The 25,130-nt window shown below is 49.0% G+C and overlaps 1 protein-coding gene across 1 annotated transcript in view; it reads left to right on the top strand.

Annotated features, from left to right (window-relative positions):
• The window catches only part of Fat2 (FAT atypical cadherin 2), an 88,829-nt gene that overhangs the window by 38,022 nt on the left and 25,677 nt on the right, over positions 1 to 25,130 (top strand). Inside the window, exons 7-16 of the mRNA XM_004629367.2 lie at positions 919 to 1,058; positions 1,656 to 1,937; positions 3,125 to 3,335; positions 7,371 to 11,429; positions 13,324 to 13,520; positions 15,308 to 15,461; positions 17,140 to 17,373; positions 21,476 to 21,859; positions 23,490 to 23,704; positions 24,563 to 24,700. Of these exons, the coding sequence (XP_004629424.1) occupies positions 919 to 1,058; positions 1,656 to 1,937; positions 3,125 to 3,335; positions 7,371 to 11,429; positions 13,324 to 13,520; positions 15,308 to 15,461; positions 17,140 to 17,373; positions 21,476 to 21,859; positions 23,490 to 23,704; positions 24,563 to 24,700 (6,014 nt within the window). The remainder of the gene's footprint in view (positions 1 to 918; positions 1,059 to 1,655; positions 1,938 to 3,124; positions 3,336 to 7,370; positions 11,430 to 13,323; positions 13,521 to 15,307; positions 15,462 to 17,139; positions 17,374 to 21,475; positions 21,860 to 23,489; positions 23,705 to 24,562; positions 24,701 to 25,130) is intronic.

The raw sequence follows: 25,130 nt of genomic DNA, 5'->3' as shown, positions 1-25,130 counted from the left end.
AATGAACCCAGGGCCTTCCCACTGACCTATAACTCCGGGCCTTTTTCTTTCTTTTTTTTTTTTAATTTTAGGTTAGGGTCTACAGGGTGTTCAGGGTCTCACCACTAGATCGGGCTCATAGTGATCCACCTGTTTACAGCCTCCCAAGTGCTGGGACTACAGGCGCGCCACCTCGCCCAGTCTCAGTTGCCGTCTCAGCGCACCCTGGGGGTAGGGCCAGCACCACAGGCCTCATTTTCTGTTATGAGACCAGGACTCACTAGGTCACTTAAGTTCCCCACTTGGGCTTGAACTTTTGGTTATTCAGTCTCCTGGAGGGCTGGATTATCAACGCATACCGCCACATGTGGCTGTATGTTTTTTGTTTTTTGGGTTTTTTTGCGGAACCGGGGATTGAACTCAGGCCCTTGTACTTGCCCCTTGTGCTTGCCAGGCAAGCGCTTATTCTACTGAGCCGTCTCCCCGGCCCCTGGCTGTATGTTTTAAATATAACGTATTTCCGTGGCATTGAAGAGACTTCTTGTCAGAAGCCACCTGCATAACTTTGCGCTATTCTATGCTCTGAATTTTTACTGCTCATCAGGTCAATTTCTTCTCGCTGAACAGAGTTGCTCCTGTGACGAGGCATAGAACTGTCACAGGGTGTTTGCGTAGTTTCATATGAAGTCGTGAAGGGGTTGCCTGCTCCTGCAGGTCTCTATCCTGGAGGTGGATTCAGGCTACGGCAGGGCCTACCTGTCGCCCAGGTGCATGCTGTTTCTGCAGCTCAGACTCTTGGCTCAGCTCTCTCCTTGCACGCCCACCGTCCCGTCCAAGTCGGCTTTGACCATGAGCTGTCACTCTGCTGCCAGGCCCAGGCCATGTGGCTGCTGCGCAGGTCACTGAGGTCATGTGTTCTCTCTCCCTCTCCCCCTCCAGATGGGGACAAGAACATGGACTTTGACATTGAGAAGACCACAGGCAGCATTGTCATTGCCAGGCCTCTGGATACGAGGATGGGGTCCAGTTATAACTTGACCGTGGAGGTGACGGACGGGTTCCACACCATTGCCACCCAGGTCAGAGGCCTCAGTGGGCAGCCCCTGAGTGGACAGGCCATGGGAGCCCCTGCCCCTGGTGGTAGGAAGGAGGCTGTGGAGATTTTTGAGGCTGTGTATTGCCCCTAAGAATACTGAATCCGGAGTCAGCACCAGTACACACTCTTCCTCTGTGATGGACAGAGCACATTCGCTCTTGTTCAGGATTCCTGTAAAAAATGACAGGTTTGGTCTCAGCGGGCATTTGAACTAAAGGCATAATGCCACAGGGGCTACTGTGGAAGTGAGGAATGGGAGTCAGGTAATGAGCTGCTAGATTTCGATTCTGGTTTAAGTTTGAGTTTTATTTGTCTTCTGCAGTGGGTTTTGATATGACATTCCATTTGAAGAAGCTCATTAACAAAATGTTTCATTGTGAAAACCACTAGAAAGCATGGTATCTCAAAGCCCTGCGATGTTGAGGTCCTATAATTCCTTCAGCAAACCTTTCTGCAGTGAGAGTGCGTGCTGTGTGCCACGCACTGTGCCAGGCGTGGATGCCAGTGGGATGCACACAGGCACAGCCCCTGCCGCTGCCACACAGCCCACAGCCCACCCTCTCTCCCACTGTCCCCTCAGGTCTACATCTTCACGATCGCCAACATTAACCACCACCGGCCTCAGTTTCTGGAGCCTCATTATGAGGTCAGAGTCCCCCAGGATACCCTGCCTGGGGTTGAGCTCCTTCGTGTCCAGGCCACAGATCAAGACAAGGGCAAAGGCCTCATCTACACCATACAGGGCAGCCAGGACCCGGGAAGTGCCAGCCTCTTCCAGCTGGACCCGAGCACTGGTGTCCTGGTGACGGTGGGGAAGTTGGACCTGGGCTCAGGGCCCTCCCAGCACACGCTGACAGTTATGGTGAGCGGTCTGGGGGCTGATGGGCTCGCATGCAGGGCGTGGGGGAGGACATGGATGGAGGCTACCAATGCCCATGTCACTAGTCGTGAGTTAGAGTAGTGGCGCCTCCTAGCTGGCCAGAGGCGTCTTCCATGCAGGACACCGGGAGCGCAGGCGGATAGGATGGCTGTGAGGAAGTGCTTGTTGGCTCTGGCTTTCCCTAGATGCCCTCCAAACATGGCTCAGCAGAGCTTTCCCTGCTCCATGACTTCATGACCACAGTGTTGACTGACATAGTGTCAGAGCTAGAAAGGACAGAGACCTTCCCTCCTGGCACAAGCTCTGGGGTCAGGCATGTAGGATGCAAATGGAAGGAGGACTTCCTCTCCAGGTCGTGTGCCTGTGTGTCTATGACCCTGAGAGTGAAAGCTTAAATGTTACACCTTGTAGACCTCAGTCTTAACATCTTGGAGCACTAATATTCTCTGAGGCCTAACCCAGAAAATACTACTATTCTGCCCATGTTAGCTTTCTGTCACCAGGACGAAAGACCTGACATAAATCAACTTCAAGGGGAAAGACTTGCTTTGGCTCATGGTTTCGAGGTTTCAGCCCATGGTCTGCAAGCTCCATGTCTTTCAGCCTGGAAAGACAGAAACACCATGGCAGGATGGAGGAATGGAGGAAACCTGCTCACCTCATGGTGACCAGGAAGCAGAAAGAGGAAATGAGCCGGAGAGCGAGGGGTCGGGCAACGCACAGCGCCCAAGGCCGCACCCCATGGGCCACTGTCTTCACTAACCCTGCCTGCTGTGTCCTTCACCTCCCAGTAATGCCATCCAGTTAGGATCCCACTAGGGCATCCACTTGCTGCTTGACTTAGAGCCCTCACGAGGCAATCGCCTCCCAAAAGCCCACCACAGCCAAGCCTTCAAAATAACAAGGTTTGGGGGGTCCATACTGGATCCCAACTGTAATACCCCTTTTCTCCTAACATCAGCCATTAAGGCATTTAAGCCTAATCATCATTAATAGATACATTTATTGATTTAAAAAGTAGAAAATATGGAGCCAAATTTAAAGGCACAGAGCTGTGTGCAGAGCTACAATTGGGTATGGTTTCTTGGCATTCAGTTTTGTTGCCCTTTGTCTAATCCTGCATCTTCCTTCTCCATTTGCTGTGCCCTGCCCTCCTCTTGAGCCCACAGGTCCGAGACCAAGAGATACCCATCAGGAGGAACTTCGCATGGGTGACCATTTATGTGAAGGATGGAAATCTGCACTCGCCGCGCTTCACCCAGCTCCATTATGAGGCAAGAGTTCCTGACACCATTGCCCCTGGCACAGAGCTGCTGCAGGTCCAAGCCATGGATGATGATCGGGGAGCCAATGCCGAGGTCCGCTACTCCTTCCTGCAAGGTGAGAGGCCTGGCCGTGAGGTCAGCAGATGGGGAAACACGCCTTGCAGATAAGCAAAGCCACTAGAAGCTTGACTGCAAATTAATCAACTACCGGGATCTCTCAGCTTTGGCAAATAATGTGGAGTTCTAGGGTTTTCCCTGGACCCATAATGACCTAAATTAACATACTTCCAAAGATTGTAATAACAATAACAAGAGGACTATTCAAATTATGGACAATCTATCTCTCTATCCATCTATCTATCTATCTATGATATAAAGCATGATGCAGGGGAGGTTTATGAAGCTCAAGTAACATTTTAAGATACATTAACTTTATGCATGTCCATAAGAAGCAGTGGGAAAATGAATAGTAGGAGTGTAGAGTAGTGTTAGGAGGGCCCTATTATTTTTTTTTTTAATCAGTACCAGGTCTACAGGGTCTCACTACACAGATCAGACTCATAGTTGATCCTCCTGTTTTCAGCCTCCCAAGAGCTGGGATTACAGGAGCATGCCACCACGCCCAGTGTCATCCACTGACTCAGTGCAGCCTGGGGGCAAGAGCAGCGCGGCACACCAGGGATGGAACCTGGTCGCTGCACCTGTCTAAGCAGGCACTTTAGTCCGCTGAGCTATCTGGCTGGCCCCAGAGTGCCCTATATTTCCTGCTAATGCCACATAATGACGTGGCACTTGTTGCATGATCTTTTTCCTCCCTAACATGAGAATAATATGACCTTTCCTAGAAAGTTGTTGTTGTTGTAAAACTTCAAAGAAAAATATATGTTAGTGCATGTTTTAAGCTGTAAGATATAATATTACTTAATATCGCTAATGAGTGTTAATTATAAGTAGTCACCATAACAAAATGAGAATATCCACTGTGCAGTGCATCACAAATGGTTTTTGATAGTTGATCGTGCACGTTAATATAATAGATCAGAGATAATTTTAAGTGATATTAATTGCACATAATCACCTTTACAATTAGATGTTGTGGAAGGACAAAGTGAATGACTTGCTTCGTGCTCTTACAGAAGGCATCTTTTTTTTTTTTTTTTTTTTGTCGGAACCAGGGATTGAACTCAGGCCCTTGCGCTTGCCAGGGAAGTGCTTATTCCACTGAGCCATCTCCCCGGCCCCAGAGGGCATCTTTAAGACATCAGAAGTAGTTACATTTTCTTTTCGGAGGAAATGGTTACCATATGACAAAAGTGTATTCATCCCTGAAGCAGAGTAACACAAATTAAACATTATTATTATTATTATTATTAATAGATACAGGGTCTTGCTACACAGCTCAGATTCATAATGATCCTCCCATCTCAGCCTTCACAGTGCTGGGACTGCAGGCATGCACCAGCACGCTTAGTTTCAGAGCCAGCACAGGTTCCAGGGCCCGCACAGCATGCAGTACCAGGGACTGCACTTGGGTCCTTGCACTTGCCAAGCAGGCGCTTAGACCACCAAGCTATCTCCCCATCCCATAACACAAATTATAGCACATTAATTATCCTTTCTGATTTATGAAGTCAGCTCTTTGCTTTCATCTCACTGACAAACCCACGTATGGAGATAATGGCTTTATTTTATAGATAAGATTAGTTTCAAAAAAAGTGGCTGGGGAGATAGCTCAAAATATTCTTCTGGCCAGAGAAGCAACTCTTGTTCAATTTTGAAAGCCTGACAGGGCCAGCAAGATATCTCAGTGGACTAAGTGCCTGCTTAGGCAAGCTCAGGGACCGGGGTTTGATCCCCAGTATCCTGTGTCGCACTGGCCCTGCCCCTGGGCGTGCTGAGCCAGTGATTGAGTCTGGGCATGGTGGCTCATGTCTGTTATCCCAGCGCTGGGGAGGCTGAACATACAAATCCAAGCTGCATAGTGAGACCCTATATAAAAAAAAAAAAAATTGAAAGCCTGACATATGGAAGCGTATAATGAAGAAGACAGCACGCAGCCATTGTCATCATCCAGAGACAGCAGTTTCACATGTCCCCCACTCTTCTCTTCCTGGCATCTTTCGCAGCGTGGATATTCCAGTGGACATCCCATTTTGTGCCCTTTTTTTTCCCTCTCTCATCAGTATAACATGAGAAAGAAGCCAGAATTAGAGTTCTGTTTAGGTGGTTAGTGTAGCTGCCTTTCATCGTGCCTCTCTCAAGCTGCTGGTTACGCATAGGAGCTGTGCTCCTTGACGGAGCTCGGCCTCTGTGTCACCGGCCACCTAAGGCCTTCTAAGGTTGGAGGAGTCACACACCTTAGTCTCAGCTCTCTGGGAGGCTGAGTGAAGCCAGAGGATCAAGAATTTTAGCCCAGCCTGGGCAACTTAGCAGACCCTGTCTTAAGGCACAAAGAGGGCTGTGGGCATAATTCAGTGGGCAGGCCCCACTTTGTTCCTCAAAACCACCAGCAGGTTGAAAGTCTTACAGGAAGCTCTGCTGTCTGCTTTGCCACAGAAACCATAAAATAGTTGTCCCGTGGATAAAGGGGATGAAAAATGTCTCCCTAAGGGTAAGCCCTGTACTTCTGGTAGTGAGCAAACCTATCCAGGTGCTTCTCAGACCCTGGATAGGCGAGCAGGCCTGGAGAACATACTGGCTTTTTAGTTTCTCTGCAGACTTCCGGATCAAATCCAAGACTCAGCCTCAGGCAGTACCAGAATCCCATCAGAATCTCCGACACTTGTTGCTCTTTGTCTCAGAGAAAGAGGGCAGGTCTCGGGCTCCACTCTTTAGACTATATCTGGATTTTTTTCATTGATTTAGTTTTATGGTAGCTTCTGATTGATGGTATGTGATAGTTTTTTAAGTAGCAATATATTAATTTGTCTTTCTAAAATATTTATCAATTTTACGAGTAAATCAGTAAATGATATTATAAAATCATGTAGGCAGTGGTTGGATATTTTAAAATTATCAAGTTGACCTTAAATTTTAAAAATACACCTGTGGTGTGGATGTGATGTCACACCGCTGTAATTCCAGCAGTCTGAGAGGCTGAAGCAGGAGGATTGTGAGCTCAAACCTAGCCTGGGCAATCAGTGGCTTTGCAAGAACCTGTCTCAAAATAAAAAGCAAAAAGGGTTGGGGGTCAGCGTGAAGGCCCTGGGCTCAATCCCCTGTACTGACAGACAGAGAGGGACAGAGAGAGAGAGAGAGAGAGAGAGAGACACTACTACTGCTACTGTATGGAAGAATGATGCAAACATAGAAGTATGTCAAGAGTCGAGAGCTGGGGGGCTGGAGAGATATCTTGGAGGTCCAAAATCCTGCCTGCAAAGTGCAAGGTCCTGGGTTCTAGGGTGGGCAACATGCCATGCTGCCCCTGGAACTGGGGTGGTGGCGCATGCCCATAATCCCAGTGCTGGAGAGACTAAGACAGCAGGATCACTATGAGTCTGAACCGCATTGCAAGACCCTGTACCAAATAAATAAATTAAAAACTTTTAAAAACCACAGAAGAGTCAAGAGCTGGGAGTTCTGTGTCCAGCCCCTCCCTCCCAAACTCTGAAGACCAGCAAGAAACATCCCCTCCAGAGAACACAGAAGGAATACGATGGTAGCTTACAAATTCCCTGCCTACTTTGACAGTTTGTGATGCCATATTTATAGTTTCATCTTTTAAATGTACAACCAAATGACGAAAGCTACTATAAAGCTATGGAAACGATGACTAAAATGCTGTTGAGGGTAACTGACCCTTCTGAAGTGCCCACAGGAAGTCGGGCGGCATGTGCTTTCCTTATGAAGTATAGGTCTCCTTTCTAGGCTTCCGAGACCTATTTCAGTTTTGGTTTGTAGCTTACATTGCATCTCAGCAATTTAGTAGTGACAAAAGTTGTCGCTGATGAAGCACCTACTATGTGCTCTGTAGTAAGAACTGCATAAAGCAGATATCTACCCTGGACTCTATGTCCCATTAACCTAGGGTGGCATAGAATGCAGATTTTGCCCAGTCCCACTTCTGTGACAGTTTTTCATTGGTCTAGAAATGAAGACGGTTTCTCTGGAGAACACGGCCACGATCAGCTTGTCTCGTCTTCTGTTTCAGGGAACAGTGAGGAGTTATTCAACATCAACGTCCTGCAAGGCATCATCACCGTAGCCCAGAAATTCAATCAGGCAAATCACGCCCGGCACACTTTGATAGTGAAAGCAGAAGACCAGGGGTCCCCGCGGAGGCATGACTTGGCTACAGTGGTCGTTCACGTCCACCCCTCAGACAGCAGCACCCCCATCTTCTCAAACACCGAGTACTTCGTGGAAGTCCCCGAATCCATCCCTGTTGGCTCACCCATCCTCCTTGTGTCTGCCTCCAGCCCCTCTGAAGTTACCTACGAGTTAAGAGAGGGAAACAAGGATGGCGTGTTCTCTATGAACTCCTATTCGGGCCTTGTCTCCACCCAGAAGAACTTAGACCATGAGAAAATCTCGTCTTACCAGCTGAAAATCCGAGGTAGCAACATGATGGGTGCATTTACTGACGTTGTGGTGCTGCTTTACATCATTGATGAAAATGACAACGCACCCACGTTCTTAAATTCAACCTTCGTGGGTCATATTAGTGAAGCAGCTCCACTGTACAGCATGGTCGTGGGGGAGGACAACAATCCTTTTGTGATCCGCGCCTCTGACAAGGATAAGGAGGCTAACGCCTTGTTGGTTTATAAAATTTTGGATCCGGAGGCATCAAGGTTTTTCAAAGTAGATCCCAGCATGGGGACCCTAATCATTCTATCCGAGGTAGATTACGAGAGCAGGCCCCTGTTCCAGTTCAACGTCTATGTCCATGACCAAGGGAGCCCCATCTTATTCGCACCCCAGCCTGCCAAGGTCATCATCCACATCAGAGACGTGAATGACTCTCCTCCCAGGTTTGCAGAACAGATATACGAAGTAGCAGTCGTGGGCCCCGTTCATCTTGGGATGGAGCTCCTCACTGTGCAGGCCAGCGATGACGATTCAGAAGTCACGTACAACATCAAAACTGGCAATGTGGACGAAGCTGTTGCCATTCATCCAGCCACTGGTTGCATAACTGTGCTGAATCCTGCCCTTCTGGGAGTCTCTCGGAAGCTCACAATTCGGGCTTCTGATGGCCTCTATCAAGATACCGCGCTTGTAAAAATTTCTGTGACCCAAGTCCTTGACAAAAGTTTGCAGTTTGACCAGGATGTGTATAGGGCAAGCGTGAAGGAGAACTTGCAAGACAGAAAGGCACTGGTGATTCTTGGTGTCCAGGGCAATCATCTGAATGACACCCTTTCATATACTCTCTTAAATGGCACAGATTTGTTTCATGTGGTCAAGTCTGCAGGCGTGTTGCAAACAAGAGGAGTGGCGTTTGACCGAGAGCAGCAGGACCTTCACGAGGTGGTGGTAGAAGTGAGGGACGATCGGGCTCCTCCACGGGTGGCTCAAGCAGTGGTCAGGGTCTCTGTCGAGGACATCAATGACAACCCCCCTGAGTTTAAGCATCTGCCCTATTATACAATCATTCAAGATGGCACAGAGCCAGGGGATGTCCTCTTTCAGGTGTCTGCCACTGACAAGGACTTGGGGGGGAATGGGACAGTCACCTACACATTCACAGAAGATTACACATATTTCCGAATCGACCCCTATGTCGGGGACATATCACTCAAGAAACCTTTTGATTATCAAGCTTTGAATAAATATTGCCTCAAAGTCATTGCTCGAGATGGAGGCACGCCATCTCTGCAGACTGAGGCAGAAGTACTTGTCACTGTGAGAAATAAGTCCAACCCACTGTTCCAGAGTCCTTACTACAGAGTCAGAGTCCCTGAGAATATCACACTCTACACCCCCATTCTCCACACGCAGGCCCGGAGCCCAGAGGGACTCAGGCTTATTTACAACATCGTGGAGGAAGAGTCTTTGGTGCTCTTCACCACTGACTTCAAGACTGGTGTTCTCACAGTGACAGGACCATTGGACTATGAGTCTCAGTCCAAACACGTATTCACAGTCAGAGCCACAGACACAGCTCTGGGGTCATTTTCTGAAGCTACGGTGGAAGTCTTGGTGGAGGACATCAATGATAACCCGCCCACTTTTTCCCAGTTGGTGTACACCACGTCAGTCTCAGAAGGCTTGCCTGCCCAGACCCCTGTGATCCAACTCTTGGCTTCCGATGAGGACTCGGGCCAGAACTGTGATGTGTCCTATGAGATCGTGGAGGATGGCTCAGATGTTTCCAAGTTCTTCCAGATCAATGGGAGCACAGGGGAGATGGTCACACTTCAAGAACTGGATTACGAAGCCCAGCAACACTTCCATGTGAAAGTCAGGGCGATGGACAGAGGAGATCCTCCGCTCACTGGTGAGACCCTTGTGATTGTCAATGTGTCTGATATCAATGACAATCCCCCTGAGTTCAGGCAACCTCAGTATGAAGCCAATGTCAGTGAGCTAGCCACCTGTGGACACCTGGTTCTTAAAGTCCAAGCTCTTGACCCTGACAGCAGAGACACCTCCCGCCTGGAGTACCTGATTCTTTCTGGCAATCAGGACCGGCACTTCTCCATTAACAAATCATCAGGAATCATTTCTATGTTCAACCTTTGCAAAAAGCAACTGGGCTCTTCTTACAGTTTGAGGGTGGGTGCTTCAGATGGGGTCTTCCAAGCAACTGTGCCTGTGTATATCAATACTACCAATGCCAACAAGTACAGCCCAGAATTCCAGCAGCACATTTATGAGGCAGAGTTGGCAGAGAATGCAAAGGAGGGAACAAAGGTGATTGAGTTGCTAGCCATAGACAAAGACAGTGGTCCCTATGGCACTGTGGATTATACTATCATTAACAAACTGGCCGGTGAAAAGTTCTCCATAAATCCCAATGGCCAGATCACCACTCTGCAAAAACTAGACCGGGAAAATTCAACAGAAAGAGTCATTGCTATTAAGGTCATGGCTCGGGATGGAGGAGGAAAAGTGGCCTTCTGTGTTGTAAAGATCATCCTCACGGATGAAAATGACAATGCCCCACAGTTCAAAGCATCTAGGTACACTCTGTCCATCCCATCAAATGTCAGTAAAGACTTCCCGGTGATCCAGGTGCTAGCTTATGATGCTGATGAAGGTCGGAATGCAGATGTCACCTACTCGGTAGACCCAATGGAGGACTTGGCCGATGATCTCATTGATGTCAATGAAATCACTGGTGTGGTTAAGGTCAAAGAGAGCCTGGTAGGACTAGAAAATAAGACCCTTAGCTTCAAAGTCAAAGCCCAGGATGGTGGCCCTCCTCACTGGGATTCTCAGGTGCCGGTGCAACTTCAGGTTGTGTCTAATGAAGTGTCCTTGCCCAAATTCTCTGAACCTCTGTATACATTCCCAGCATCTGAAGACCTTCCAGTGGGGTCTGAAATTGGTGCTGTTAAAGCCATGGCAGCTCAAGACCCGGTCATCTACAGCCTAGTGCAGGGCACCACCCCAGAGAGCAACAAGGATGGAGTCTTCTCCTTGGACCAAGACACAGGAGTCCTAAAAGTGAGGAAGGCTTTGGACCACGAGTCCACCAAATGGTACCAGATTGACCTGATGGCACATTGTCCGCATGAGGATACAGAGCTGGTGGCCTTGGTCTCTGTGCACATCCAAGTGGAAGATGTCAATGATAATAGGCCAGTGTTCGAGGCTGATCCATATAAAGCTTTCCTCACTGAGAATATGCCGGGGGGGACTACAGTCATTCAAGTGACTGCCAATGACCAGGACACTGGGGCCGATGGCCGCGTGAGCTACCGGCTGTCGGCGGAGCCGGGGAGCGAAGTCTATGAGCTCTTTGCCATTGACGGTGAGAGTGGCTGGATCACTACTCTCAAGGAGCTTGACTGTGAGACCCATCAGACCTATCGCTTCCACGTGGTGGCCTACGACCATGGACAGACCATCCAGCTGTCTTCGCAGGCCCTGGTAGAGGTCTCCATTACAGATGAAAATGACAATGCTCCTCGATTCGCTTCTGAAGACTACAGAGGGTCTGTGGTTGAGAACAGTGAGCCCGGTGAGCTTGTTGCCACTCTGAAGACCCTGGATGCCGACATCTCTGAGCAGAACAGACAGGTCACCTGCTATATCACAGGTAAGGACATCTGTCGGGGTGCAGTGGCACCAGCACACATTTAGAAAAGCCCAACAAGGGTTTAGGAGGTGGATCTGAGGTGTGGACTGAAATCCTAGCTCTGCCACTTCTTAGGAGTGCAAATTGGGGGCAGGGATTACTTAGTCCCCAGGACCTCAGCTGCCCATCTATAGGGCACCTGTTGTCGCTGTCAGCCTGTTGTCATTCTTCCGAGATGCTGGTGAGAGGTCCCTGGAGCATGCTGAGAGGGCCCCTGTGAATCAGCAAGTATTTTCAAAGAAGATTGTTCATCATTTTAGGCGAAGTAAGGGTCATACTCTTGACTGTCAGTTCTCTTCTAGGGAGTGGTCAAGGCCCAAAGTTGTGTGATCCATGAAAATTCTGCCAGGTGACTCTGTAGTCATAACCTTCCCAGGGCAAATAATGGATGATGGAAAATTATTTTTTGTCAGCCACAGGACTTGCATGTTGAAATGACAGCCCTCCCTCAGACACGATTCTAGCATAGCCTCATCTTGCAGATGGAAGAACCAAGGCCCTGATCAGAGGAGAAACAACCAAGGCCCTATTCTGAACTTTGGTCAGGGGCTATGATTAAAACCATACCCTACGAGCTCCTTTCCTCAGTGGATATACACACTGTAAAGCTAAATTCCCAGCTCCCTATTTCAAAGGTTAAACCAGGTAAACAGTGGTTTCTTCACCCACCCAGAGAAGCTTTTTCTTTTCTTTTCATTTCCCTTTTCCTTTCCTTTTCTTTCATTTTTTTTCCCGAGACAGGGTTTTTTTTTTCTTTCTTTCAGAACCAGGAATTGAACTCAGGCTCTTGTGTTTGCCAGGCAAGCACTTATTCTACTGAGCCATCTCCCTGGCCCCTTAGACAGGGTTTTGATACGTGGTTCAGGTCTGTCTTAAACTGACTGCATAGCCCAGGATGGCCTGAACCTTGTGGTGATCCTCCTGCCTTAGCCTCCCAAATCTTGGAATTTCAGGTGTGTACCACCACGCCTGATCAGAATATTTTTTCTTTCCATCTCTGGTGCCATATCATGGAATTCCCATAAAAATGGCTCCTTTTGCTACTTGGGGGCCAGCGGAGAACTCATGAAGTTCCTGGAACCTGGAGACAGAATCGGAGCTAAATGAAGCATGAAGTCTTAGGAAAACAGAACCTTAAGGCAGAACCTGATCCCCTGGCAATGTCAGACACTGGAAAATCTAAACGTCTTACCATCTCAGAATACAGGAATAACAAATGACAATGTACAGTCAACTTTTGGAATAGCTGAGTCCTGCAACTCCGAGTATCTTTGAATCGCCGAGTGAGATGGTCTTCCTACACCCCAGCCATGTTGGAGTGGAGGAAGGGTGCTCCTCCAGAGCCTCCACGGGGCTGGTGGCAGTAACTGCACAAGAAAACCTCGGAGAGTTTAGTGTCACTGATTGCTCCTCTCCTGCCCATGTTGAATAGCTACAGATAGCAGACCTGTTTTGTACAAGATGGAAATTTGCTTCCCTGTAACTTTCCCCAGTGCCTTCCAGGCCTCAGAAAGAATCCAGCTCCTGGCCCCCACATATTTTGAAGTAGTACTTCCTGAGCTGCTGGTTTCATTTAACAGGAGTCCCTTAAAAAGCCAGAAGAAGGCCGGGGAGACGGCTCAGTGGAATAAGAGCGCAAGGACCTGATTCCCCCCCACCCCCCAAAAAAAAGCCAGAAGAGTTTTCATAGTCCCCAGCACTGACTTAGTGGAGAAGTGTGGGTTCCTAGTGAAGAGAAGTTTTTTCTCCTTTCTCAGCAATCCTAAAAGAAGTGTTAGGTGGGCAGCCACCTCTTTCACAAAGTCTGTGGTGTTCCTGTTGCTTGGCTTCTGAGAGCTATGCCCCATCTTTTTAGAGGGAGACCCCCTGGGTCAGTTCGCCATCAACCAAGTTGGGGGTGAATGGAGGATCTCCACAAGGAAGACCTTGGACCGAGAGCACACAGCCAAGTATTCGCTCAGCATTACGGCATCAGATGGCAAATTCCAGACTTCGGTCCCCGTAGAGGTCTTTGTCCTGGATGTCAATGATAACAGCCCCCAGTGCCCACAGGTGAGAGCCTGAGGGGTGGTGGGAAGGGAGTGCTGGCAGGAAACGTAGGCGAGGAGCATCTCTTGGGCTGGCTGCTGTTGCCCTCCCCTGTCCTGGCTTCTCCTCAGTGGGCATTAGCTTAGTGGTCAAGCAGGGAACATCCTAGGCAGTTCCTTGTCCTGCCCCATAGGTACTGTAAAGCTCTTCGGGAATCCTGTGCTACTTTTCTCTTCCCGCACTGTATACGTAGCCCCACTTCTCTGTGAAACTCATGCAGAAGTAACACGCACCCTCGAGTCTGCCCTGCTCACTGGGCGAATGCCTGCTGCTCCTAGGTTAGCAAGGCTCACGGTGGCCAAGTCCTTCCAGAGACATCCATCCCACCGTGCCCATGGCGAATGCTGCTGCACCTGCTCAGGCAGTTCACTCCGGGGCAGGTGTTCTTCTGCAGGTTATACACAGATACAGATGTGGGCACAGGACAGTGACATTCAGAAAGGGACACTTCTCTAAGGATATCCTATACTTCAGCCCCAAATTTCCCAGGGAAAAAATGTCGCATGGGATGAGGGTGAAAGGGAGGCTTGAGACAGATTAGGAGAAGAGGATGTGTGTTGTTAAGAGGACATAAACTTAAGAGTCATTGTCACAGAGCACTACCTTTAAATATGTTTTTAAAATGCAGGAAAATGACTTGTAGCTTTGGAGTGATTTGTATGACTTTGAAGTTTTCAGATAAACTGTTGACATCTTTATTTTATAAAAGACATCATTCTAAGGACCTGCAAGATAGTTCAGCCCCCTGAGCTGACCACCAGGCATGGTGGCACACGCCTATAATCCCAGCACTAGGGAAGCTGAGATAGGAGGATCATCATGAGTCTGAGCTGCATTGTGAAACCCTATACCCTATATAAAATATGTTTTAAAAAATACATCATTCTAACAGATGCATTTGCATACAGACACCGATCTATTTGAGCATGCACATATGGACACATCATGGGCCGTGCACATGAATGCATGTGTGCTGTCACCTCTCCTCCTCTGCCCCTCTGCACCCCGGCCACATGACAGCACAATAGGAAGAGGGGCCCTGGGTCACCAGGATGCAAGGAAACAGTATTTTCAGGAAAGCGGTGGTCTTCCTCCTCATCCCCCTCAGCCGCTGCACAACCTCTGTCCTCTCTGTGGTAGGAACCGCCAGGACTGGGGTGAGGGGACAGCATCTCCAAGCCTCCCAGTGAGGCCAACAGCATCTCTAAGGCCAGAGAGCAGAGGCCTGGAGCACCACCTCTGCTCAGCCTGGCCTGGCTTGCAGCTCCCACCCAGAGTACACTGGGGCCCACGCTTCCTGGGCCTTGCTGGGGAGTTTGGCCCAGAGCCAGCCTGGGCTCTGAATTCTCAGAGACCCCCACACACCACGCCATGATGACACTTGTGGAGGGAACATGGGGTGGGTAGGGCGTGTGGCCTGGAGTGGCTTGATCTGAGCTTTTATGAGACACGTGTCAGGCGCAGCCCACCTGCCTTATCCAAGGCCCTCTGTAGGGCATGCTCTTGGGCGCAGCAACTCCCTTGTCTTCCTCCCTTTCTGACCCATTTTCCCGCCAGCCCTCTCCAGTTCCTAATCTCCCTTTGCCGCGCAGGCTTTCTTCCCTCAGGTCCCCTCCCTCTCTCTGGGCTTCTCTCTGTCGCTGTCCACTGGACTCATTCAGTCTCTCTTGCTGCTTGCGTCTCTGTCCCTCCTCCTCTCTCTGGCTCCCTGCAGAGCTCCCACAGTCTCCCCTTTGTCTTTCCATCTCCAGCTTCTCTACACCGGCAGAGTCCGTGAAGATGTGTCCCCAGGACACTTCATTCTGACAGTTTTGGCCACAGACTTGGACACCGATACCAACGCTCAGATCACATATTCTCTGCACGGCCCTGGTGCTCATGAGTTCAAGCTGGATCCTCACACAGGTGGGTTTTCCTGAGCTGCAGGATCAAGCTAAGGGCTTATCTGCTGAATGCAAAGTGCCCAGTGCCATGGGAGGGTCTTTGGGGCAGGGGCAGGAATTCACGAATCCATCTGTCCATCCACCAGCAAGCAGTGAACAAACAAACGTACACTGGCACCATGTCCCAAGCATCACGCTGCACGCTGGGATATAAGCTGTAGGCTGCTAAGACAGGACCCCGGCCTTTCTACTCTAAGGGGAAAGGCAGTCATTGAGTCAGTGGTTTAAAAAGTGACTCTGAGATGTAAAATTGACTTAGGCTTGGAGCAAGGTTAAATAAAACTTCTCTGAGGAGAAGTTGTTGTGTGTGAAAAGGAGGAGCTAACTGGGTGAGGGACAGGCAGGCATTCAAGGATGAAAGAAAGTTTTATTTAAAGACCTTGGTCTGGGGAAAGGCTGGATAAAGAGCCAGAAACGTGGGGTGGGGGTGACGCCCCCTGAGAACGGGGCCAAATGCCACTGTCAGAGCCTGTGAGCGCTGTGTTCGAGGGTCATGGTGAACACTGCAAATCTGTAGACTTTGTAAGGCTCACAAGTACAAAGGTGTGTGGAGTCCTAGCCCAGGCTGGGCCTGAGGAATTCCCTGGGTGTGGCTCCTGTTGCCATGGTTACTAGCCAGTGGACAAAGCAGACTGGGAAGCAGAGGCCCCTCTAAGACTAGCCACGCACACCCTGGTGGGTCTCAGTTCAGGACCAGCTGCTGACACTTGGCTGAATCCAGTAGCTCAGAAGACAACTCGGAGCTTCCAGAGCAGGGTGGCAGTGGGAGAGAGAGTGCCCAGGACAGACGGGACTGCGCTGTTTCTGGACCCCGGCCCAGGTGTGCGAGGCAGCTCCAAAGGCTACCTAACCTCCCTCCCTCTGTGGCTGTTTGCTCAGCTGCAGGATGATCCATGAGGACTTGAAAGAAAAATAAACGGGGCAGTCTTTGAAAATATGCAAATAATACATGCTCACCGCACAGAATTCGAACAATGTAGGTGTGTGCTGCCTGGAAGCTGGCAGGTCTGCCTGATGAGCCCTCCGCTCACGACGCGGGCCCTTGATGTTTATTCCATCGGAACGCTTCCCTACATCTCTAAAACCTCACTGTTGCACAGAAATAGAGTACCACTTTGGAACTTGCGTTTTTATGCCCTGATAAATATGTTGCAGATGTTACCACAGCTGGAATAAAGCTCGGTCGTAATTCAGTTCTACGTGCATAGTTCTTCACTATGTGGCCATGCCACAGTATACTTTATTAGCCCCTTTGTGAGAAATACTAGGAGATTGCAGTTCATTGCTCTTCAAAACACTGCCGTGGAGAATATCCTTATCTATATATTTTTATCTTTTGGCTAATTATTCTGCAGGAATGAAGTTATTGGCCAAAAGATAAACACGTTTTATATATTATAAATTGCATAATTGGCCTTTGAAAGTGATGGTGATGGTTTCAAACTGGTGCTGACAGCGGTGGTTGTGTTTGGAAGGACGAGGAAGTCGTGGGGGCTATGGCACGGGCTGAGCTGTTTCCTGACTCCTGTGCACACTCCTGGCCCTCCGTGTGGCTGGGGTCACCCCTGCAACTCTCTAGTGGCCATACACTGGGATGCTTTCCCACAGAAAAAGTACAGCTTCTGTTGTTTTCTGGCCAGGAGAGCTGAGCACATTCGCAGCCCTGGACCGCGAAAGGATGGACATGTACAGCCTGGTTGCTAAGGCGACTGATGGAGGTGGCCGATCATGCCAGGCTGAGGTGACCCTTCATGTGGACGATGTCAACGACAACGCCCCACGGTTCTTCCCCAGCCACTGTGCTGTGGCTGTCTTTGACAACACCACAGTGAAGACCCCGGTGGCGGTGGTATTTGCCCGGGACCCTGACCAAGGTGAGTGCAAGGACCAGCAGTCACGTCTGCTCCTCTGCCACTAGCTTGCCCTCAGTGAGGATTGACTGTCTATCTCTCCGGCCCTAGTGAGGACTGTCCCTCCATAGTGAGTGTGTGCATGCTGGACAGTAGGGAATGTCTGTCCACGGCAGTGTGCCCAAGTGCAAGGGGACCGAGGATGCTGGCAATGCTGTGAGCCAGGCACAAGGCCTTTTAGCTACGCTGTTTCTCCCTCACCTCTTAGACTTGTGGTCAGTGTGGTCAGTGTGGTCATTGTGGTCACTGAACTCTTAGAACTTTTTTCTCAAGCTCATTTTTTTTTAAATTTTAAAATGGGAAAAAAAGAAAAACAAATAACAAGAACAAAGACAAAAACAAAGCAACATAACACAATAAAAATGGCGCAGAATTTCAAAACAAGAATAGAAAATTAGCGTTATATGTTATGCATTGTTATTATCAAATTTGTTGCTCAGATTGCCAGATTTAGGCATGCAAAATTGATCAAATCAAACATTAATTCTTCCTTTCGCTAAATCTTATTTTTTTTGTTTTTTTTTATTTATTTTTTTTTTTTTTTTTATTTATTTATTTATTTATTTATTTATTTATTTGTGTGTGTGGCCAGCTCAGCCCACCAGGGGGCGGGGCTGGCTGGCATGTGGTGCTGGGGGATTGAACTGTGGTCCCTCTGCTTTGCTAAGCTTGTTCTAAGTAGGTGCTTCAGACCACTGAGCCATCTCACCAGCCCCTTATTTTTTTATTTATTTTAAAGAGAGTATAAAAATAATAGATGAGGGGGCTTGCAGGTTAGCTCAGTTGTTTAAGCGCCTGCTCCGGCAAACCTAGTCAGGCGCAGCGGACCACGGCTCGATCCCCAGCTCTGCGTGCCTTACCAGATCTGCCTTTAAGGCAGCCTGAGCCTGAAAAAAAAAAAAGTACTAATAATAGATGAGACATTAGAGATGATAAACATTTAAAAGAACAGATGGAAGGTATCCAGCCGTGGTTGTTGTACTGCACATTGCAGTCCTCAATGTAGCTGATCAGGTTACAGACGTTAGCATGTAGAGTTGGTCCAACTAAAAATTTTAAACATTAACTACTAGCTTCAAAAACTGATAGAAATTAGTAGTACAATCATCTCAGCTATCCTGTGTTTATACTTGCACGATTTTTCCTCCTTCCCAAGGCCATTTTGAAAACATACATTTAATCAGAAATACATTGATCATAATTATTCAGCTTTAATGAATTTGGCCCCCGAATGAAATTTTCGACACCAATTGCATTGCCCCTATTCTTTGATTAGTTTCTTTACAATGAAGTCGAACCATTTGTAATACTTTACATTTTAATTTTAATGACATTAGTTTCATTGGCATTAATTCTTTACCTTTTAAAACTCAGAAGGCATCTTAGCCTGTTTTCTAGTGAGTACCACAGACTGCATGGCCGATGCGCAGCACAAGTTTATTTGGTGAGCAGCTCTGGAGGCTGGGAGGTCGGAGGCTTGGTGCTGACATCTGTTCAACATCTGGTGAGGACCTGCTGGCCGCATCATAATGTGGCAGAGGCCACTGTGTGGAGAGACAGAGACAAAGCCAGAGAGAGTGGGCTGCCTTGGGTCTCTCTTCCTCTTTTGATAAAGCCACTAATGACCTCATGACCTCATCTAATCCCAGTTATTTTATCAAAGACCCCACTTCCAAATGGCATTAGTGTACGAATTTGAGGGTTAAATTTTCGGTGTATAAACTTGGGGGAGGGCACATTCAAACCATAGTGTAAAGCAAATTGGATTCATCAAAGGGCGTTTGTTTCAGATTGTACCAATTGTACCACCTGCCACTAAGAACTATTCTATTGTGGTCCCATTTTCCTAGTTCAAATTTTATAAATCAAGCAGACTAAAAACTGCCCTTGGGGTCAAAGTAGCCAAATTAATATAAGATGATGATGACCATAATCATGATGATGATGTTGGTGATGACAAAGACAACAATGACAAAAGCAGAGTCAAAACATTCTATTTTGGCTAGGCATGGTGGCATATACCTGAAATCCCAGCACTCAGGAGCCAGAGGCAGGAAGATCACCATGAGTTTGAGGCCAAACTTGGCTACATTGTGAGTCGAAGCCAGCCTGAATTACATAGTGAGATCCTGTATTTTTTTTGTAATCTGCCTTTTAAACACCAGTAGAGTAAATTTAAGACTTCTAGAGAAAACAAACTTTAGCATGGTGTCTTGGTTACTTTTGTTTCATTGCTGGGACAAAATATCTGACACCCAGAACTAAGAAAGGAAAGTTTTCTTTAGCTCACAGTTTGTGGGGCTTTCAGTCCATACTCGGCTGGCTCCCCCACAGAGTAGTGCAGGGCAGAGCGCAGTAGTTCATGGCTGCAGAAAACAGCAAAGCAGCAAGGGCAAAAAGGAAGGCGCGGCGGCAGAGGGCGAGCCCCTCCTATTGCCTTCAGGCGACCCATGAGCAGAGCACTCATGCCCATAATCCTAGCAGCACTTATACCTACAGTCCCAGCATTGGAACGTGAATGAATCACAAACCATGACACTTGGTATTGAAGAAAGTGAGAGGCTTTGGAGGAATGCGGGGTCCTAGGATGAGCAGAGGCAGTGAAAGGCAGGGTAGGTAGGCCCGGGGGGCCTGGGGGAGGGGTAACAGGTGCAAGTAGACTTGTCTGAGATGCAAAGCTGGGTTTGTATGGCAAGGCCAGAAAACAACAGAGCCGGAGAGAGCCTTTGGCCTTGTATCTCCCTGTCCATTCAATGGCTACAAGGTCCTGTAAATGCTCAACTGACCACTACTTCTGCACATCCAGTGACAGAAAGCTCCATATTCTTAAGGCCCCTCCTTCCGAGGTTGCTCCACAATTACCATGTGCCATTTTCTTCTGCGCTGATGTCTGTTAGTCCTGCTCTCAGTCCTCTGTGGCCCTTCTGCCATGAGGAGGTGCTGACCACTTCTTCGTGCCTCAAACCTCCCTTCCTGGGTGGCAGAGCCTTTGTTCCTTCCACCTCAGGATCCCACATCCTGCCTACCTAGGACACATTCTCTGGCCTTGCACTAGTTTACCATTAACCTTTGGTGGTTGTAACTCAAATGTCGTACCCAAATATTCCTAGTGTGTACTAGTCTGCATCTCCCTTTCTCTTGAAAAAATCATGGTCTCCCCATAAAAAAAATGCATAAACAGAGTTGCATGGTATGTAGGTTTAATTGTACACTGCCAATACTCCTAAGCAGGTCCTGCCACTATCCCACCACAGCCCTTAGGCTCAGGGTCCCCGTTCATCCCACCGGATGAAGATTTCATAGCTGAGCATTAAATCTTGGCGTTTTTCATACAGGATGGGCCCTGTATGACCCAACTGCTTCACAACCCAAGAAAATAACAGAATCTGAACCAATGCCGCAGAAACACTTTAATGTATGAAGAACTTCCCATGGCTGTGTTTCTTAACTTTTTCATTTTGACATCATTATAGATTCATAAGAAATTGCAAAAATAGTATTGAGAAAGCACGCTTCACCTGGCGTCCTCAAGGAGCCACATATTCCTCCAAAAGTGTCGTGGAACCAGAAATTGGCTGACAGTGCTAGCGGGGCACAGCCTCATTCCATTTCGCTGGGTTCTGTGTGCACTCGTTGCCGTGGTGGCATTGTTTACGTGCAGCACAGGCCTACCTGTGCGCAGGCAGTGTGCCCATGTGCCTGGTCCTGTGGAGTATTATCCCACGCACAGATGTGTGTAACCCACACCATGATGAAGACACAGAACTGTTCCACGCCCAGCAGAGAACTCAGGAAGGGTGTTACATCTTGCTCCCTTTCCGTGTAGAAACTGACGTGGGATCCTACTGGCCACTTACATCTTCAGGTGGTTTGATAGGTTGGCCAACTACGCCACCCCGCTCCCAACAAAACCTTATCTTCTGAGGCCTGGGCTAGAGGCCTGGCTTGAGAGGCCTCGCTCCTACCCTACGCTCTTGGCCTTTTGGGGACCCCCTCCTCCCTCCCGTGCTTGCTGTGCGGTGCCTGCAGGGCCGAGGATAAGGGGATCACACTCGTCCTCCCACAGGCGCCAACGCCCAGGTGGTTTACTCTCTGACGGATTCTGCCGAAGGCCAGTTTTCCATCGACGCCGCCACCGGGGTGATCCGGCTGGAGAAGCCGCTGCCTGCGAAGCCCCAGGCGGTGCTGGAGCTCACGGTCCGCGCCTCCGACCTGGGCGTCCCCATGCCGCTGTCGGCGCTGGGCACCGTGTCGGTGTCCGTGGTGGGCCTCGAGGACTACCTGCCCGTGTTCCTCCACGCCGAGCACAGCCTGCAGGTGCGCGAGGACGCGCCGCCCGGGGCTCAGGTGCTGGCGCTGGCCGCGCTCACCCGGCCCGGGGCCGAGAAGACCGGCTACCGCGTGGTCAGCGGGAACGAGCAGGGCCGCTTCCGCCTGGACGCCCGCACAGGTGAGGGGACCGGGAGGCCCGCCCGCCCGCCCCGCTGCAGCCTCGGCCTGTCCTGCGCGGTCCCGCCTCGCCCTGCCGCGCCTGGGGGGCAGCCTTCCCGGGACTCCGCCTCCTGGGCCCGCAGTGACCCCCTCTCCATCACCGTTGGCGGCCGCCTGGCCTGAGCTCACGCCTGCTGGAACCGGAGCTCAGCGCGGGACAGGCCGCGCCCTTCTCCCACCCCAGATATCCAGGCATTTCCCCTTAGGGCCATGGAGAGAGAAAGAACGGGCCACCATCCTTGAGCTAGACACTCCCAGGGCGCTGCCCAGGTCCGCTCCACCCGCGGCCTCCCAGCAGCCACCTCTGACCCGAGCAGAATTTTTAAAAAGTTTTTATTATGGAGATTTTAGACGTAGAAGAAGCAGGCTGGTAGAGTGCTTCCCCAGGCTCTGTCCTTAGGAACATTAAGTCTGGTTTGATCCTATTCTTCAACCTCACTCCACCGCTGGGATTTGCTTTTCCATTTCCAGAAATTAATTTTTAATATATTTCAAAATTAGTGCATGTTAATTTTTATAAAATACTGGGTTTCAGAATGGTATCTTCATACATGAAAATAATCTTTTTCATCTTATTAATCTCAGCATTACCCCCCAATTCCTTTCCAAGAGTTAGTTTATTTTTCAAGATTTTGGATTGACCTGTGAGATTTGTTCAGATTTATGGGAATACAGCACAGTAATTCAGATCAGAGTAACTGGCATTTCTGTCTCCTGAAAACTTTATCAGTTCTCTGTGTTGGGAAATTTTAGACTCTTAGTTATTTTGAAAAACACTGCACATGCGCTGCTGAACACAAGAGGGTATTCTCCTTCCTCACTGTATTTTCATTCCCAATGAGGAATCTCAAAGCAAATCCAGATAGATCATCATTTCGCTTATAAACAAGTTAGTATGAATCTCTAAATGATAAACTACTTTCATAAACAAAACCACAACACCTTATCTCACCAAAAAAGAAATGATTCCTTAGTATAATTGAATACCAGCCAAGCAACGTTTCAGAACATCCCATAAATTTGTGCTAAAGTTGTTTCATCTGTAACCCCCAAGTGTCTCTCTATTGCACCCAGTGGATATGCAGCACGACCTAAATCTCTCTTGAACACTAGACTTCTTCTCTTTCCCTCCTACCAACTATTTAATGCCATATTTTGAGTCAGGTATCTGGTTGACATTTTCATAGTTTGGATTGCCCAACTGCATATTTATAATGTCATAAAGGGCTTGCCCCTCACCTCTGTAACTGCATCATTCATAATGGCTCACTGTTTTTTTTTTTTGGGGGGGGGTTGTTGCTAAGATGGACACTGAATTCAGGTGTTTTCATCCTGGTCCTCCATTATAGAGCTTAAGGAGATAAATTTAGCATCACAGATTTAAATGAGATATTACAAAAATGAGGGAAAAAAGAGCTTTTAGGAATTATAGAAAAAAAGAGGGGATGAAGGGGAAAAAGGTAGAAACATCAAAGAGGGAGACAGGAGGAAATCCAGCCCTGCTAGCCCCTTTGAGTTGCTTCTTCTGGAGCTGGGCTCAAAACTTTATTTTCTGCTTCCCTGTGTCTATTGCACCTTATTTCCTTCAGGGATCCTATATGTCAACAGGAGCCTGGATTTTGAGACAAGCCCCAAGTACTTCCTGTCCATTGAGTGCAGCCGGAAGGCCTCTTCCTCCCTCAGTGACGTGACCACTATTGTGGTCAATATCACAGATGTCAACGAGCACCGCCCCCGGTTCCCCAAGGATCTATACGGCGTCAGGGTCTCAGAGAATGCCATTGTGGGAGACGTCATCCTCACAGTAAGGATGTGAAGTTTTGCTCTTTGTGGGGCTGGACTGGATATGCTAAGGATTTGGGTCTGATTGGTAACTACTCCACCAAACCATCTCTTGGGACAGGACCTACTAGAGCCATTTGATCAATTTGGACTCTGATAGAAGGGCTGGAACAAGCAGGCTTTGGTAGGAGAGCACAGAGAGAAGCTAGACCAGGCCTCAGTGGTTGGCCAGAGGCACTAAAGCCTGGGAAGGGCAGTCTGGTCACAGTGGGGGCCATGGGGTGCCTGTGTATGTGAACCCAGGTCCTTGTGCTTCCCAGGGCAGCGCTTATTCCACTGAGCCATCTCCCCGGCCCCCTATCATCACAGTTCTTGAGCTTCCTTTCTGCTTCCCAGGCTTCCCTCCTTCTGTCCCCATGCACACCTGAAGGTGCACCTGTCTCCAGACAGCTACATGTCTCTCCTCCATGCACGCTGCCAGCCCCCTTGCAGGAGCTCTCCTCACCCTTCAGGGCTTCCTGAACCCAGCACTGATTTCTCCAGGTAGAATGGATCCGTGTGCTCTGTGCCCTCATGAGCCCTCTCATATTTTGCCCCAACTTAGAATCACCCATAAAATTAGTCACTAAATTCCCTGCAGGAATATTCCTTGAGGCCCATTCCTTTCCTTCTAGCCTCCCAGGTCAGACGCTAACACCCTGTCACTATGAATGAATGCACAGCATGCTGAAATCCACAAGCAATTTCCTTGGTGAGGAGGCAGCCAGTGGCAGCCGCTGGGGTGGGGACCTATCTGTCCCTCTATGCTGCTGGGGCCTTGCCAGGGTTCTTTTCTGGTCCCTCTTCTGCCTCCCCTCACATTCACCATCCCCCACCACAGGTGTCAGCGGCCGACGAGGATGGACCCCTGAACAGCGCTATTACCTACAGCCTTGTAGGAGGGAATCAACTGGGGCACTTCATCGTCCACCCCCAAAAGGGGGAGCTGCAGGTGGCCAAGGCCCTGGACTGGGAACAGGTGGGTAACGGCGGGGTCCCACTGTGCTCCTCAGAGCAGGGATGTGGCCCTGCTGCTGGTCTGTATGATGAGCTGTGGCCAGCACCCACCTCCCATACCCGGGTCATCCAGTTTTCTCTGTGAGGCCACCTGAACTGGAAGACCAGAAGCAAGAGGGGCTGAGACCTTGCTCACAATTCACTGGAGATCACTGGCTCATTGCAGGAACCACCACCATTTACCACTTACTGTGTATTGTGCCTTTTGCTAAATTGTGTCATTTGATCTCCAGGTGAGCCCAAGAAGTTGGTCCTGCCCTTATCCATACATAAGTATAGTCCCCCTTTTTAAGCCCTACAGCTAGAAACTGACTGTAGACCACACCCACTTTTTCCTGATCCCAGAGCCTGAGCCATACAACGCCATATGGCTGGCATCTCTGGCTCATCTT

The sequence above is a fragment of the Octodon degus genome, unplaced genomic scaffold, assembly GCF_000260255.1.
Source record: "Octodon degus isolate 3935 unplaced genomic scaffold, OctDeg1.0 scaffold00029, whole genome shotgun sequence".
Lineage (NCBI taxonomy): Eukaryota > Metazoa > Chordata > Mammalia > Rodentia > Octodontidae > Octodon > Octodon degus.
This window is presented reverse-complemented; position numbering and strand designations above follow the sequence as displayed.